General features: G+C 42.7%; 1 protein-coding gene across 3 annotated transcripts in view; it reads left to right on the top strand.

Annotated features, from left to right (window-relative positions):
• The window catches only part of PRKCB (protein kinase C beta), a 350,360-nt gene that overhangs the window by 297,284 nt on the left and 36,985 nt on the right, over nt 1-16,091 (top strand). For all 3 annotated transcript variants that reach the window (XM_090277733.1, XM_090277732.1, XM_090277731.1), the window contains exons 11-13: nt 8,208-8,299; nt 9,710-9,772; nt 11,559-11,697. In XM_090277733.1, coding sequence (XP_090133859.1) covers nt 8,208-8,299; nt 9,710-9,772; nt 11,559-11,697 — 294 coding nt within the window. The remainder of the gene's footprint in view (nt 1-8,207; nt 8,300-9,709; nt 9,773-11,558; nt 11,698-16,091) is intronic.

Genomic DNA, 16,091 nt, shown 5'->3' with positions numbered 1-16,091 from the left:
CCTGCCGCTGCCTTAACTCCAGATTCCTTTTCCTAGTTTATAAATTATTTTCACTTTCATGATCACATCTAATTTTTACAAGACTATAAGCAACTACTACTGTTCACATTTCTGCACAAAGGAAATGGGCCCTCAGACAGATGAAATGGCTTAGGTTACACAGTTGCTAGGTGGCAGGTGTCCTAATGCCCCTTCAGGTGTTCCTTCTACTATGAAGACGTCGCCTACTTACCCCACAAGGATATTGCAATGTTGGAAAGATCTATGTGGGAGTGATTTTAAAATGTGGGGGGCACTGCATATATACGAGTAAACCATTGTTAGCATAGCTCAAGTAAGCGGGAAGATGACACTCCTTTTCAGGGAAGCCTGTTAAGGTGGTCATCCGGCTCACACTCGCCTCCTAGAATTGCAAATTCTCTGCACCGCAGATTGGTGCCCAGGAGGAGGCAGCCTGGAATAAAAGTAGGCAGTGTCTGTAATCAGTGTCCCTAAAAGTCAGATCACTACTGCCAGTACACAGAGGGTACTAATCCTTATTAGTTCTGTCAACAAATGTTTATTTGTTGACATAAATGTGTCAGGACCCAGCTGCATCACTGTGAGGGGTCCATCAGTGAACAAAAGAGAGAAAGTCCCTGTTCTAAAAGGGAGACAGATAATAAACAACAATGGCAACAAAAAATAAAACAGATAGAGACAGATGGTTTGGGATAGAAAGATACTGTTTTTCATAGGATGACCAAGGAAGGTCTTTCTGATGAGGATGACATTTGAGCAGAGACCAAAGCAAGTCAAGGAGTGAAGCATGTGAGTATCTGGGAGAAGTGCTCTGACAGCAGGAAGATGGGGTGCAGGCACCCCAGTCAGGAACAAACTCAGGTGTTTGAGGAGCAGTGAGGAAGCCGCTGGACAGCCTGAGTGGATTGTCACTTTGTATGTTGTGACCCAGAATTTCGTATGAATCAGCTACTTTTAAAAAGTGACAAATCTGATATAACATTTTGCAAATTTGATATGTTGGTCTTGCCAGAGATTTGGAATTTCGAAGATAAAAGATCCTTAATAGGGTAAAAAAAATATTTAAGGTAGTCAAAATAGATAAAAGGGAAAAAAGAAACTACCAATATACAAAACAACTTTTGTTGTTCTTAAAATGATACCAGTTTAATTTCTAAAAACTTATTAGAACATCACAGTTACATCAGAAGTATTCTTAGACAACTGGATTTTAAAAGCCTTTGAAAAATAGGCATGGAATCCTTTTAACAGAAAATATAAGATATTAAATCCTATTTAAGAGATTATTTTAAATGTGTTAAAATTGAATGTGCACATGAAAAAGAAAAAGTCAGAGGTAGACATAGACCAATTAAAATATTGATTTGATTTAGGGAGGGGACCATGGGTTAATGTCTTAATTTTGAAAAACGTTTATAGCGAAATAGTTTACAAAGTGTTCAGTGTGCCACAAAGCAGTAAATGTTAGTACTCAAACAGATCCAAAAGCCATTGGAAGGGGTTGGAATTTTTAGAGAACTGCTCATTAGATGAACTGGCCTTAGGTGAATGGGGTTTAGGGTAATTGCTCTAGAAGAACAAAGGGATAAATAAGCATGAGCATCTCAGCTTAATAACTGGGCCTGTGATTACTGGCTGTGTGACCTCCAGGAAGTCACCTAATAGCACTTTGCTGTGTAGGTTCATTTTTAAAGTGGGCATAATACATGAGGGTTAAAAGAGGTGATGTACAAAGTGCATGAGAAACAATAAAGGGAGGCTACCTGCCTGCATGTTCAGAGCTAGGCTGGAGGGCGCTTTGCTGTGTCGGCACAGAAGGATCATGTTTTTCCCAGGGGCATTTGTCAGCCTGGCACATTCATGCAATTTCCCAACTGCCAGTGGGTATAGGCGGTTAAGTCTCCTTAGCAAAACATCTATTTTAAATGTTTTCTTTTCAATTGAACATATGCACTTCTTTTTTAAAAAAAAATTGAATTAGATTTATGAGTCATTGAAGGACAAAAGTTACTTCCCAAATTTGCTGTGGTGGCCCAGCAATAACTCAGTTGCAAGGGATGCTGGGAGAGACATCAACCCAGAATGCAGTAGGGAAGAGGGAGGGGAATGAGGATGATTGCACTTGTAGAGGTGGCCCCTGATGGTATGTCTTTTGAGCACCAAGAGTGTCCAAGAAGTCCTGGTAACTCGGGGTCAGCTCTGCATTGGCAGCAGTTTCCAAGGATATGGTGTAGTAATCTCAGTCAGTGAAGGCTGGGTTTTAAGAAACAGAACGACCCCTGTTCCAAACTTTCTTCATTTTGTTTTTTAGAGAATTTTTTTGGTAGGAACCAATCCAAAGGAAGAGTTATACCTGAACCTCACAAAGAACTAGAATTTGTAACTTCAGAGCTTTCTGGAATAAGTCTCTGTTTCTTCTTGCCTGTGTTTCTCATTCGTCATGGTAACATGCTTTCCTGGCCCCTTGCAGTTTGCCTATCCACCAAATTCCCTGGGTTTCAATTCATACTGGTGTAATGCAGGTCAGATATCTTATCCCTGGCACAATCAGCTGGTAATTGGCTACTACTAACTCAGTAGGAACATTTAAGAAGGAATCATTTGTTCTCATATCAGGTGAGAGACATCATCTTGAGTCTGAGGAAACTAACTGAGCTGGAGCAGGGCATAGCCTGGTGTAGCAGTGCCAACATGGCACTCAGTGAAGAATGGAAGGAGAGAGAAGAAGCTGGGAGGAGTGTTGCGGTGTCAGGGCTTTAGGGCAGCTAAAGCCATTCATGGATCTTAGGTGCAAGAAAGGACCCAAGAATGCAACCAAGGCATATAAATCTGGGGTGAGTAGGAATAAACACAACCTGGTTCTCTCTGCTTTCTTGTTAGTGGCCTTTGCATCTTCATGCAATAATCAAAGGTCCATAGAATTCTATAAAGAAGAGAGATGGTCCTGGCCCTTGAGAACTTTGCTCCCTATGTGGAAGGGCAAGGCTTTGAAGCTGAAAACTGTTAGAGGAGCATTAGTTACTTGATTCTGGCAGTGATCCTAAGGCTGTAGAATACAGAGGAAAGAAAAGCTGTGTGCGACCCGCATCCTAGTGAGGCTCTTTGAGTTTGCATGGATTTTATGTGCAAACTCAGAGCTTTTGATGTGTCTTTGCAATGCCCCCATGAAGGAGAAGCTAGTAGTACCTGCTTCAGGGAGGCAGGGGAAGTTTAAGTGTCTAATGCCAAGTTCTCAGAAGGAGTAAGCAGTATAACTGGGACTTGAACCAGAAGTAGCTCATGTTAACCACAGCACTGCACAGCTTTTTGAGAGAAGCAGATAGATCTGAGTGATAGGAGAAGTAGCTTATATACAGGATTAATTCACTGACAAGCATGGGAAATCATTAAAGATTATTAAGTAGGTAAACACTAACTGCAGCCCACCTGAGAGCATGGTACCTGCTCTTAGACTTGCCCACAGTGTTGATTTCCTCTGTCCATGGTATCTCATTAAATGTGGCAGTTACTTGGGCATTATATAAAATCCCACTTTCAGCTTTCTTGGAGGAAGAATGATTGTCTCTTTGAATTTTCTGCCCTGTCCTGGGTCTCCCAGGTGAATTCGGCACATGCCATCCAGTCATTGTTTTAAATCAGACTATCCTCATACTCACGCTCCAAATTTGGGAAATTCTATCCAACCCTTTTGTGTGATGCAGTGACCGACATTTAATATCATTAATTTACTGATTGAATGTGATAGATGAAGGAGAAAGGAAATTTAAAATTAACCAAAGTCATTTAATGCTTAGGAGACGAAGGCAATGTGTACTGAAGAATAACAAGAATGACAATTACAATTGGAAAGAAACACTGGAGATTTAGCAGACTGGCTAGTTTGAAAAGAAAGATGGTGAGCTTGACTTTCTGAGTGCTTAATTGCAGTTGACAGTGGAACACCCACGTAGAAATGTCCTGTCGCCAGCTGGAGCAGACTGGAGCTCAGAAGAAAGGGAAAGGATGGATATTTAAGTCAAAATTCATCAGCTCAGAGAGATGAAAGCTGAAGTTTTGAACTATGACAAGTCCTCTTTGGAAAACTGAGCAAGTAGGAGAGAGCCAAGTTGGGCCTTGAGTTGATACTCAATAAATAATTTTTGATTTTCATGTGGCACAAAAAATAAGTCCTAATAAAAAACTACTGTGTGTGACTATGAGAGAGAGCTTTTGAGACCTTGAAGCAGGTAAGCACGATAAAGACCTTGAATCTAGTATGGGAGTCAAGGGAAGTATGGGTAGGTGGCCTTATCCAGTTTCACTATTCACAATATTCATTAAAATAAATACAAAACTATCAAGGTAATGACATGTACATCCATAGCCTAACTAAAATTATTTTCCACCCCATTTGGGGGAACACTGCTGCTGGAAAATGGGCCTGGTCTCCCCACTTGTCTGGGGAACCCTCCCCAGCAAATACCCAGTTATTTGCAGCAGCACCCTGGCAGTGGGATACCTCCCGGCATAGAGCGGGCATCACTAAGTGTTTTCTCAGAAAGTGAAAGGACACAAGGTGCCAGTGACCTGTTTAATAGCTGGAGCCCTGGTGCGTCAGATCCAGACTCGGTGAAGTCCGAAGATGCTGGGTCTCAGGCTTCTGCTGCAGCCGTTCGGTGGCAGAGAAAGACCACAGAACGTGACGTTTGCCGCAGTCGAGCTCAGCCCCCCACGCTGGGGTTCTGACTAATGAGTTTAGGGGGCCAGTTGAGCTCTTCCAAGCAGAAAGCAAGTAAAATCTCTCCCTCACTTCTTTCTCTGTGGCCGATGCCATCTGCTAGTTGTAAAAATAATTTTTAAAATAAAGTGTTTTGGTTCTTTTCAACATGCAGCAAAGGCAGGTGCTATTTTTAGACTTATTTTCTATCAACCCCCCTCCCCTAAAGAATGAGAATCTAGGTGTCAGCAGTTCTGGCTGGTATTTCCACTCCACCACTAAGTCGTATGTGACCATTTTGCAAATCTTGTATGCATTGGACTCTGGGAACAAAAGAGATAATTCTACCTCCCTCTCTGCCTCTCATTAGAAGTGTTGAGAGGGTGGAGTAATATTGGTCTGAGAAAGTCCTTTGACATTTCAAAAATAATTGATTACCCTCTATTCCTCCCCTGTGACATGCCATCTTCTCCACGTGCCTTCTCTCCCCACTGGACTGGACACCCTCAGAGGTGAGGACACACCCACACATGCATAGAGTGTCTAGCCAGAACCTTATACAGGAGGCAGCTACTAAGAGGTTGCAAGTATGGACTCTGGAACCGATCTGCCTGGGTTCAAATTCTAAATCTGCAACTTAACTACTGAGTGACCATTGGGAGGTTACTTACCCTTTCTGAGCTTCAACATTCTTGTCTTTAAAAGGAGGAGAATGGTAATACTGGTCATGTTGAATTGTGTAGAAAGATAAGTGAGATCAAATATATAAAGCACCTAGCTCAGTCACATAGTAGGTACTCACCCAATGGTAGCTTTACTTCATGATTTCTGTCATTCTAATTATTAGACACTCAATACACATTTGACAAATGCTCATATGACATATATATATATATATATATATATATATATATATATATATATATATATGATGATGCACTATAAGGGGGCTTTTTAAAATGGTGGGTTGAACATTTGTTATATGTTCAATATCATGCTAGACACTTTCCATATGTCATCCTAGTACTCTACGGGGAAGGAAAGTAACGTCCACTTACAGGTGAAGAGGCAGCTGGAGATTTGAAAGGTTAGTGACTACACAGTGTCACCCAGCTAGTAAGAGGGGAAGGAGTCTTCAAATCCTATATTGATTTCTAAAGTGGACACTGCCCTGCACTTGACTTCTCCACCATCCCTGCTCCTGGTCTTATAGTCCACCCCTCAATAGCTTTGCAACTTCTGACAGCAAACCTTTTAGATTGCGACCCAGCCATACTGACATGTTAATATAACCAGAACATACATTTCACAAAATAACGCATAGTGTACTCCGTAGGGCACTCTGATCATTTCCATTTCTTTCTTTCATTTTTTATTAAGTTGATTGCGTAATATAAAGGAGTGATTTAACCCAAGTGGAAGTTAAAGAAGAGGTGGAGTCATTCCTTCCCTTAGCAAACACCCTTAGATGGAAAATGAGAAGGCAGATCTCATGCAGGTGCTGCACAGGGACCGTAACACACGTCTGTCTCATTGGACTCAGCAACAACACTGGGGCTCAGTTATTATCTCTGTTTCCCGGATAAGCAGACCCAGGTGCTTGATAACTTCTGCACATACACCCAGCTCCCAGGGAGCAGAGCTGGGTTCCAAATAAAGTCGTTCTTGCACCACTCTCAGGGTCCCTACTACACGCTGGTCATGGAGCAGGAATGGGGTTTACACAGCTGAGCTGGACACAGCGACTTGAAGGACTTCATATTTCCCTTGAAAGATGTGTTGAAAAATTCCCCTGTATGTGGTGTAGATTTCTTTATCTGGCCCAAATTCTTTTACTTCTGGATATGCCCTCCTAATGCCACTATTTTTCAAACTTTAATCATTCTTTTTTTTCCCCATAGTCACTGTGTTACTTACTACTAAGCACCTGAAAACTCAGTGCCTTAAATATTTATTATCTCATAGTTTCTGTAGGCTGGGAGCTCAGGAGTGGCATTCCTGGGTGGCTCTGGCTTTGGGGTCTCAAATGAAAGTTGTATGTCTTCTTAAGAGAAGTGTCTTCTAAGGTCCTCTGCCCATTTTTCAATTAGACTGTTGGTTTTTGTTGTTGTTGAGTTATATGGGTTCTTTATATATTTTGGAAATTAGCTCCTTATGGGAGGTATTATTTACAAATATCTTCTCCCATTCGCTTGGTTGTCTTTTTGTTGTGTTGATGATATCGTTTGATGTGCAGAAGCTTTTTAGTTTGATGTAGTCCCATTCATTTATTTTTGCTTTTACTTTTCTTGCTTTTAAGGTCAAATTCATAAAATTCTTTCTGAGACCAAGGTTGATAAGTTTAGTACCTATGTTTTCTTCCATGTATTTTATTGTTTTAGGTCTTATAGTTAGGCCTCTGTCATACTAAATGAAATAAGTAGACAGGAATGGACAAGAACCATATGATTTTAGTAATGTAGGATATAAAAAAGTAAGCAACAAATGTAGAAACAAAGTAAACGAACTCACAGACACAAACACAGTGTGGTGGTTACCAGAGGAGAAGAGGGTGGAGAGAGGATGAAGAAGGTAAAGGAGGTCAAATGCATTATGATGGAAGGAGACTAGACTATGGGTGGTGAGCACGCAATGCAATATCCAGGTGATTATTACAGAATTTTACATTGCAATTTATGTAATGTTATTAATCAATGTCACTTCAATAAATGTAATTAAAACATTGTGGTCCAGTTTCCCACTTAGGTGTCAGTGATCTAAGGTCTGGTTGGAGCTGAAGGATGTTTCCGGGGTGGGTCGCTCACATGGATGGGAGTTAGCGCTGGTTGCTTGGCAAGAGGCCTCTGGTCTCTGCCACATGTACCTTCCCACAATGCTGTCCAAGTGTCCCCACAGCATGGAACTGCCTTCCTCCAGAGCAAGTGGTTTAAGACAGCGCAAGGTGACCACTGTCATGTCTTTTATCACCCAGTCCTGGAAGTCACGCACTGTCACTTTTACTGTATCCCTATTGGTTACCAAGTCAGTCCTGTTCCTTGTGGGAAGAGACTACACAAGGATGTGAATACCAGGAGGTGAAAAACATGGGCAGGGTGTGTGTTTGTGGTGGGGGGGGGGGCATACGAGGGCTTCAGTAGGCCCACCTATAAACTGTAATAGGATTTACTTAATATTTTTACTTTTTACTAAGATTAGCTTTATCCTAAATGATATCCATTAAGTCCCAAGACTCACATGCTAATTATACTTTTCAGTACAAATAAATATAACCTCAGAGTTATCAATTACAAAGAAGATTCATGTCCCACCTGTGCTCACCTGTGTACTTCTAGTGGCACAAATGCTGCATGTGGGGAAAAAATGGGCCCAGCAGCTAGAGACCTGTTGTAGAGACTTGGTGGTTTTAGGTTGTAAGTTCTGGCTATTCCCTGCTGTCTGTTTGGAACTCGAGAAACAAGCGTTGATGTTGTCATTTGTTGTCTTCCTCCAGGACCGCCTGTACTTTGTGATGGAGTATGTGAATGGCGGTGACCTCATGTACCACATCCAGCAGGTTGGCCGGTTTAAGGAGCCTCATGCTGTGTAAGTGAGAACTTTGTGGGTCTTTTCCTTGGGATACATGGCTGGGTGTTAGTTCCTTTTGATTTGTAACTGAATAGGGGTTTTAAACATTTGGGGCTTCTTCTTCATGAGAAAGGTATGGCCAGGGGAGAAAGGCACTCTGCTCGCTGTGCGATGCTTCTTTCTTCCTGACACCAGCTAAGAGCCTGATGCCTGATAACCACAGCTGTCTCTTCCTCTCTAATTCTTACTTCTGACTCCCAAGGAAAGGCCTATCGATTCCCTGGAAAATGTCATTCTGAGTTTTTCTCCTTCATTTGTCAGTATCTGTTGAGAGCTCATTATGTGCTCAGCCCAAACAGTTTTTTGAAACTTCTCAAGGTCACAGGGCTAGTGCAAGGCAGATCCAGAATTCTGACCCAGATCTTTGCTCAAGTTCTCTGTCCTACACCACCAAGTTGCCTCGTGGCTGTACTCTGTGGCTCCTGGTGTGGGGTGACTGTGTCCAAGTCCATTCTGTCCTCTTCAAGAACACAGTGTCATCATATTTCTCCCCTGCTGTTGGTGAACAGGAATATGGCAAGTCCTAGGATGAGTGATGATTACCTCACCTAGGGCATTTGCTAAGATTGTATTGTCCCTCAGCAAGCCCCTGGGGCTCACCTAATGTCCCAGCCTGTCATTCCAGAGGCTTCTGTTCAGTGCAGCCTTGTCCTGTCCTCCCACCAGCCAAGGTTATGGTCCCTGTATTCTGGTGGGGTTTGTATTCTTGCACACGCACAGAGGCACACATGTGCACATAATGTATATTATCAGGACACGTTAATGTAGTGCCTAAAGCCCTGTCCAGTCCTTGTGGTATAATTGGTATTTCTGGTCCTCTGCAGGCCACTTGCCTCCTGGGCTTTCAGTAAGAGCTTTCCCACCCTCGCTGGGTCATTTATTAGCTGTATAACTTGGCCAAGTTATTTCATGTCACTAAGCCTCAGTTTTTTCATTGAAGGAGCAGGGATGTAATAGTAAGACCCACCTCATAGGATCGTTATTGAGATTAAATTAGATAATAACCCAAAGTGATGCTAGGCAGTTGGCCAGCCTTCAATAGATGGTAGCCATTATTATTAAGCTATTTTAACCTGGTATAGTCTGAAACAATCATTCTCCATCTAGTCCATCATATCCCGTGGCCTCCTCCACTCTAAGTAATTGCTGAATGTCTGCCTGCCCCAATTTGTTCTTAAGGCAGCCTCATACCTATCGAAACCCTGCTCATCCATCTGCATTCCCCAAGTTTGTTTTAAGAGATGGGTGGCTGACCGTCCATGGTGGGATATTGATGCCCTACACCCAGTTCAATATTATAGTGAATTCTGAGAGTTGCCAAGCACAGGGTGTCCTTGCATTTCTCCATGGCTTTTTTTTTAATTTCAGATTTTACGCTGCAGAAATTGCCATCGGCCTGTTCTTCTTACAGAGCAAGGGCATCATTTACCGGTATGTGAGCACTGCTGTACTTTTCATCTCCTCATCTCCATTTGCTCCTCCCTTCCCTGCCTCTTTCTTTAACTGCTTTTAAAATTAGACTCTGTGGTGGGGGAGGAATCCTCCAGTGCAACTTGGGCATGTGTTCTGCCAGGCAGCATCTCCCACTGTCCTGGCAGAGTTCAGTGCTCTATATGGTGATAAAGATCTGCATGGACTCTGCCACCAGTGATGGTTTGGAGCCTCAAACCTGAGACCTGGAGGAGGCTCATCAGTAGGGCCCAGCACTTCTTGTTCTTGCCTGTAGACCCCACATCTGGGGAGCAAGCAAAGAATCTTGACTGCCAGAATATGACAGATCATAGTATTATGAAACGAATTGTGTTGTTTTGCTATATAATGACAATCAGAAATGGATTTCCATGTAGCTTGCCCTGAAAGACAGGATTAAGTTTGGGACTTGGCATTTGCCTGTTTTGGAGAAGCAAGTGTATGATCATAGCTGTATGAGTCATACCATTTTATGTTTCATGCAAGGCAGACTGTTGAGCCTGAGGCTGCTATTTATCAGTGAGTCTGGGGTGCGCAATTCTTACACCACATGGATGTAAATAACATAGACACTGCTGGCCTGGGCTGCTTTGCTATACAAGAGATGCTGGCAGGGGCACGGGGCTTCCCAAGGGCACTTGGCATGGGTGGAGGTCTATTTAAAAGGCCATGATGAGTCATAGACGTCCATTTCATTCATTCACTTGACAAACATTTATCAAAAGCTTACTACATGCTAAGCTCTGTTCTAGGTACTGGGGATACAGCTGTTAGAAAAATAGGCAGAGCCACCTACCTTTGTAGAACTTGTAGTGGTGGGAGACAGATATGTAAATTAAGGTATAGTCTGTCAAGTAGTGATAAGAGCTGTGGAGAAACATCAAGCAGTGGAGAGGCTGATGTGTGCTGCATGGTGCTGGGTTGCCCATCATTCTGCAGACAGCATGGGATGAGGGTGACCTCAGAGTCCTGGACCTCTTAAAACAATTGAAGGATGTAGGACTAAAAGGCATAAAGTGAACAGGCCTGGTGGTCTCAAGGCAGTTAAGGTGGTGAGTCTGTGAGTACTGGTGGGATGGAAGGATGGAAGGTAGGGGCCTTGCCAGAAGCCTGCAAATCCTGAGGCTTTTTTCACTCCTCAAAGTGGTGATATGAATCTGGTTGGTGAGGGATGATCTTGTCCTGGATACAGAGTCCCCGCTCACCCTTTTACTCCTGATAATGGAGGGACACAGATGAGAAGGAGTGGTTTTACCTGGTGTGTGTCCTAGGCTCTGGCATGGGAGAGCTTGGAGCGCTTGGGTTCTCTCCACTAGTTTATCTTTCTTCCATTATTTTCTGAGGTATAAAAAATAATTTTGTGAAAAATATATCTTTCTATGAAATATAAGAGGTCTTTAACTTTCACACATCAGTTTGTGAAGTGCTCCTGGCAACAGGAAGCCTCTGCAGACTCTCTGCCCTTCATTGAGCATTCTGTGGGCCTCTCTTCTCAGATCTGGTGTCTCACTGTGTCCTCATGAGAATCGTGGCACACTTAGCTTTGTAGAAAAGGAAAAACACAGAGGTTGGTTGCCCCTTCCTGATCTTTCTGCCAGGTTATAAGCTATTGGGGGACAAAGGCTGCCTTATTTTCACTTCTGTTTCCCCCCAACACCTAGCAGTGTTTTTCACAAAATGAGTGGCTATTGATTGACTTAAAATAAGTAACATTTATTAAGTCCCTAAATTCTTGTGTTTATAACAGTGACCTAAAACTTGACAATGTGATGCTAGATTCTGAGGGCCACATCAAGATCGCTGATTTTGGCATGTGTAAGGAGAACATCTGGGATGGTGTGACCACCAAGACGTTCTGCGGCACTCCAGACTACATTGCCCCTGAGGTGAGAGCCCACAGGACCCCAACAACTGTGTCCGTTGCACTGATGTCCCCTGTTCCCTAGGTGGCCATGACAGAGCACTGTCGGACTGTCCTCCTGTACTCCAAATCATCCCTTTGAGAATATGCACATAGATTAACTTAGCACACATCCAGAAGCTCAGGTCCAAAGTACATCAAGGTTTGGGAGAAAGTACCATCCATTACATACCAGTAAAGTTTTTCATCAAGCTGCTGTGGCTGATGGCCAGATGATACCTCCTAACTATGACACTGAAGTGTTTATTAAGAGGAGGGAAAAGAGAGAGAGAGGTTCCCTTGGGCTGACATGATACAGGATGTGTCCTAGCAGGTATGCAATGGTTATGTTGAGCCCTGGTAGACTCAAAATTTTTCTACCTATGATGCAGATACAAATGAAAAGGTAAAGATGTAACTCTAGTGCCCCCACCTTCCAAAGGAAATGATCAGTTGCAGAATGAGTTTCCCTGACAGACACATCACGTACAAAAATTTGTGCCAGAGGATAGTTTTCCTTTTTCTCTGAATTGGTGCCCAGAAAGGTTACTTTCTGTACATCTGTTATTAGCTTCTTTTTTTTTTAAGGAATGGAACTGAGAGTGTGTCACAGGCTCTTGGAAATGGACATTCTGAAATTCCTCTTTTCTTGATTGTCTTTCACTTGATATGTAACAACGGTGACAGGAGTCCCCATGTAACTAAATAACTTGGCACAAAATTTAAAGCCTGCATTCTCTTTTACCAAAGCAGATCATCTTCCAGGAACCTAGCTCACACACACACACACACACACACACAGTGGAAAGATAAGTAGGCAAAATCATTTCTTCACCGAAGCACTGTTTTGGGTAGACAACCTCAAGGAATGGCTAGCTACAATACACAACATTCCTATTAGGAAATGCTATGCAGCCTTTATGAAGTTCAGAGTACATCTCTATGTACTAACTTGAACCATGGCTATCAGTCAGGGAATGGACAATAGACTGAATTATCTGTAGTATGCAATACTACTGGGCATTGATTCAAAAGAGTGAGTTATACATATATGTAGATATGGAAAGATATTCAAGACATATTGTTAAGAGAAAAAAATCAAGGTACAGACTGATGAATGCAACATGATATCATTTGTGGAAAATTAAACAATACACAGAACGCTGCTATATGTTTCCTATGAGTATGTACATGAGTTTGTAAGAGCATGGAAAATCTGGAAGATTACAACTTTTATAACACTGGCTACCTTTGAGGTTAAAGGAATGGTAAAGGGAAATCTAACTCAATCTGTATAGTGTTTAAAATTTTCACAATGTAAATGTATTTTTGTATTTTAATACTTGAGTCATTAAAAAAGTCATCCTTTAAAAGAATTAATCTTTTTTAGAACTCTGTGGAGTTTTCCCTATGTGGCCTACCCTGATTTATTGTCAGACACATTTCCTGAACTGCCTTGAATTCAGTCATCTCTGGCTCTCAACTCTTATTGTACTTTGACAGTCACCTGAGGAGCTTTTAAAATGTAGGCATGGTCATGTATCGACTGAATCAGACTCTCTGCAGGGTGGGGCCCAGTGTCTGTGGTTTTAACAGTTGCTGGGGTGTTGTGGCATCAGCATGCCCAAGGGGCCCCCTCTGCAGCCCACTGAGGGAGTAGGGGGCAGATCTGGCCTTCCCCTGGCTTCACCATCAGCCAACCATCACCTCTGGCACCTTCTTTCACTTCTTCAGGCTCTCCTTTGTAACAGGATTAAGTTGTTAGGTTCTCAGGAGGCTCAATACAACATGAAGTGAAGACACTGTCAGTGAGAAGTGTCCTCATACAAGGCCTTCCCTCTGGTGGCTCATTCTCCTTGGAGGGCATTCCTGATCTGAGTGGAAGCTGAGGTGGGACGTGGCATTTGATAAATGGTGGACCAACTTTGCGCAGATACATTTACTCAGCAAAACAATCACTGAATTAGAAAACTTTCTAGTAACAGCAAACATTTTGAGGGTGTAGTATGTGAGAGGCACATATTTCTCTTCCATCCTCACAAACCCTATGATATCATAGATATCATTATGAACTTTGTTTGGTAGATAAGGAAACTGAGACTTGAAGAAGTTAGGTGACTTCTTCTAAGGTTACACAACTGGGAAGTAGCAGTCAGTATCCAAAGCTGGGACTGTTTTCCCTCAGATCTTGGCCTTTCACCTTTGCTCTATCACCTCTGAACCCCTTTGATAGATAGTTTTACACCCTACATACTAAAATATGGATGGTCACAGCTATTCTAGATTTTGAGGTGCCTTAGCAATTTGGTAATAAGTATCAAAAACCTGAAAACTGTATGTAACAATTGATCCCCAGTTCTACTTCTAGGAATTTATTTGATTATTTTTCTTTTTGGAAAAAATGTTTCACTTTACTTGGACACTTAAAAAGCTGTATATAGAAACTTATAATACAATTATGCAAAACTGGAAGGACTGTCCATGATAAGGGAGGGTGTTAACTTCCATACTGTCTTCCAGCTTAGGAATTGATCTTAAGAAAATTACTACACAAATGTGGAAATGTCTATACAAGCATCTCTACTGTAGCATCAGAAGAAATCTAATCAATTGTGAATTGATAAAATAGATTTTATATAGCCATTCAGTGGAATGCTATATTAAGGTAAACCTGATTATGTTGATATACAAATATTAACATGGAAATTTAAAGTGAATAAAACATTTTATTAATATCCCACACATTAAAATATTTGTTTATGATTTGGAAGATGGCAGAGGAGTGAGGGGAGACTGCGCTTGCTTGCACCGAAGACCTGTCTGTAGTTTAGGCTAATTGTGGACAGAACATCTCAGTTAACATCTGGATAATGGTAGGAGTTGAGCCTCTGCGCTACTAGATCAGAGAAGACTGTCTGGGAGCGACCTGTCTTGTGAGGATAGCAGAGGAGAAAGGGGCAAGATGGGATTTATGGCTGGCTTGGCTCCCCAGCTGTGGCTGATAGTGCGAAAAGATTTTTTAGTGACCCTAGGTTTCCCCTGAAAGGAGTTGGGAGGAGAGCGAGGCTCTGCCCTGTGGCAGAGCCAAGAATGGGCCAGGTGGCATCTGGCTCTGAGAGGCAAGGGACAGAGTACGTTTGTGCGTGTGCACGCGTGTGTGTGTGAATGTGTTTTTCTTTTTTTCTCTTTTAATTGTTTTTTGCGGACAGGGGAGGAGAGGCTAGGGGTGGGGCAAGATTCTTCATGAACATAGGTGCAGAAACGCACTCACCCACTCCCCAACCCTCCCCCTGGGTCACGCAAGCGTGCACATGGAAGTGCCCAGGTACGCCTACCCAGGCGCTCAACCAATCTGCCTGCCAGCACACCCAGGTGCCCCCGGCCTGACCAACAGGTGCGCAACAAACCTGCCTGCAGGCACATCAAGGCGCCCGTGGCCTGCACCAAAAGACATGCAAACAACCCACCTGCCAATGCGCAGAGGCGCACCCTAGCCACTGGAACAGATGCGCAACCAGTCTGCCCACTGCCAACCCCCTGCCAGTGGGCAGAAGAGCCTTGGACTGGCCGCCCCGTTGCGCAAAATGTGCAACCGTTCCACCCGCTGCTGACCTGCATGATGGAATGCATGAGGGAGTGCACTTGCCCTTGCCTGAGGTCAAAGGAAGGTGAAGTGAACTAGAGGCACTTTGTGAAAAGTTTTGGGTGCTGGCTTTGGAGAAAGAGCTGGGAGAGCAGCGGACTAGGTCCCAATACAGAATCATCCCAACAGCTACAGGAGAAACCACTTAAGCAGACTGCTGCCTTCCAAGTGGCATCAGCAGGAGGCAGCATGTCAACAACTGTATACAAGAAGGTCACACCACAAAGGCAGAAAATAAAAGCAGATAACTCTAAGAAGCAGAAACAAGACCAACCACCCAAAATGGGGAGGCAGAATAACACCTCACCAAACATTAAAAACACCCCACCAAAAGGAAAGGAGGAATTCTCAGAAAGAGGAGTAAATAGAAGCAAGCAAACTATCAGACGTGGAATTCAAAATAATAGTATGTAATGAGGAAGCTCAATGAACTCAACAAACTCAAAAAAAAATACAACGAACTCCAAGGGAACTACAAAGAACTCCAGGGAAACTACAAAGAACTCCAGGAAGCTACAAGGAACTTAGTGAGAACTAAGCAGCATAAAAAGGGACATAGAAACTATCAATAAAAACCAGAAATAAATGAAGAATACAATTTCTGAACTGAAGAACACAGTAGAAGCAATCAAAAGCAGGCTAAATGAAGTAGAGGATCAAATCAGTGCGTTAGAGGACAACATAGAAAAAAATTCACAGACAATGCAACAAAATGAAAAAAGACTGAAAAAGAATGA

The sequence above is a fragment of the Furipterus horrens genome, unplaced genomic scaffold (genome assembly GCF_987537825.1).
Source record: "Furipterus horrens unplaced genomic scaffold, mFurHor1.1.pri manual_scaffold_5, whole genome shotgun sequence".
In the NCBI taxonomy this organism is placed as follows: Eukaryota; Metazoa; Chordata; class Mammalia; order Chiroptera; family Furipteridae; genus Furipterus; species Furipterus horrens.
The sequence above is the reverse complement of the archived record's forward strand: the minus strand, read 5'-3'. Positions and strand labels throughout refer to the sequence as shown.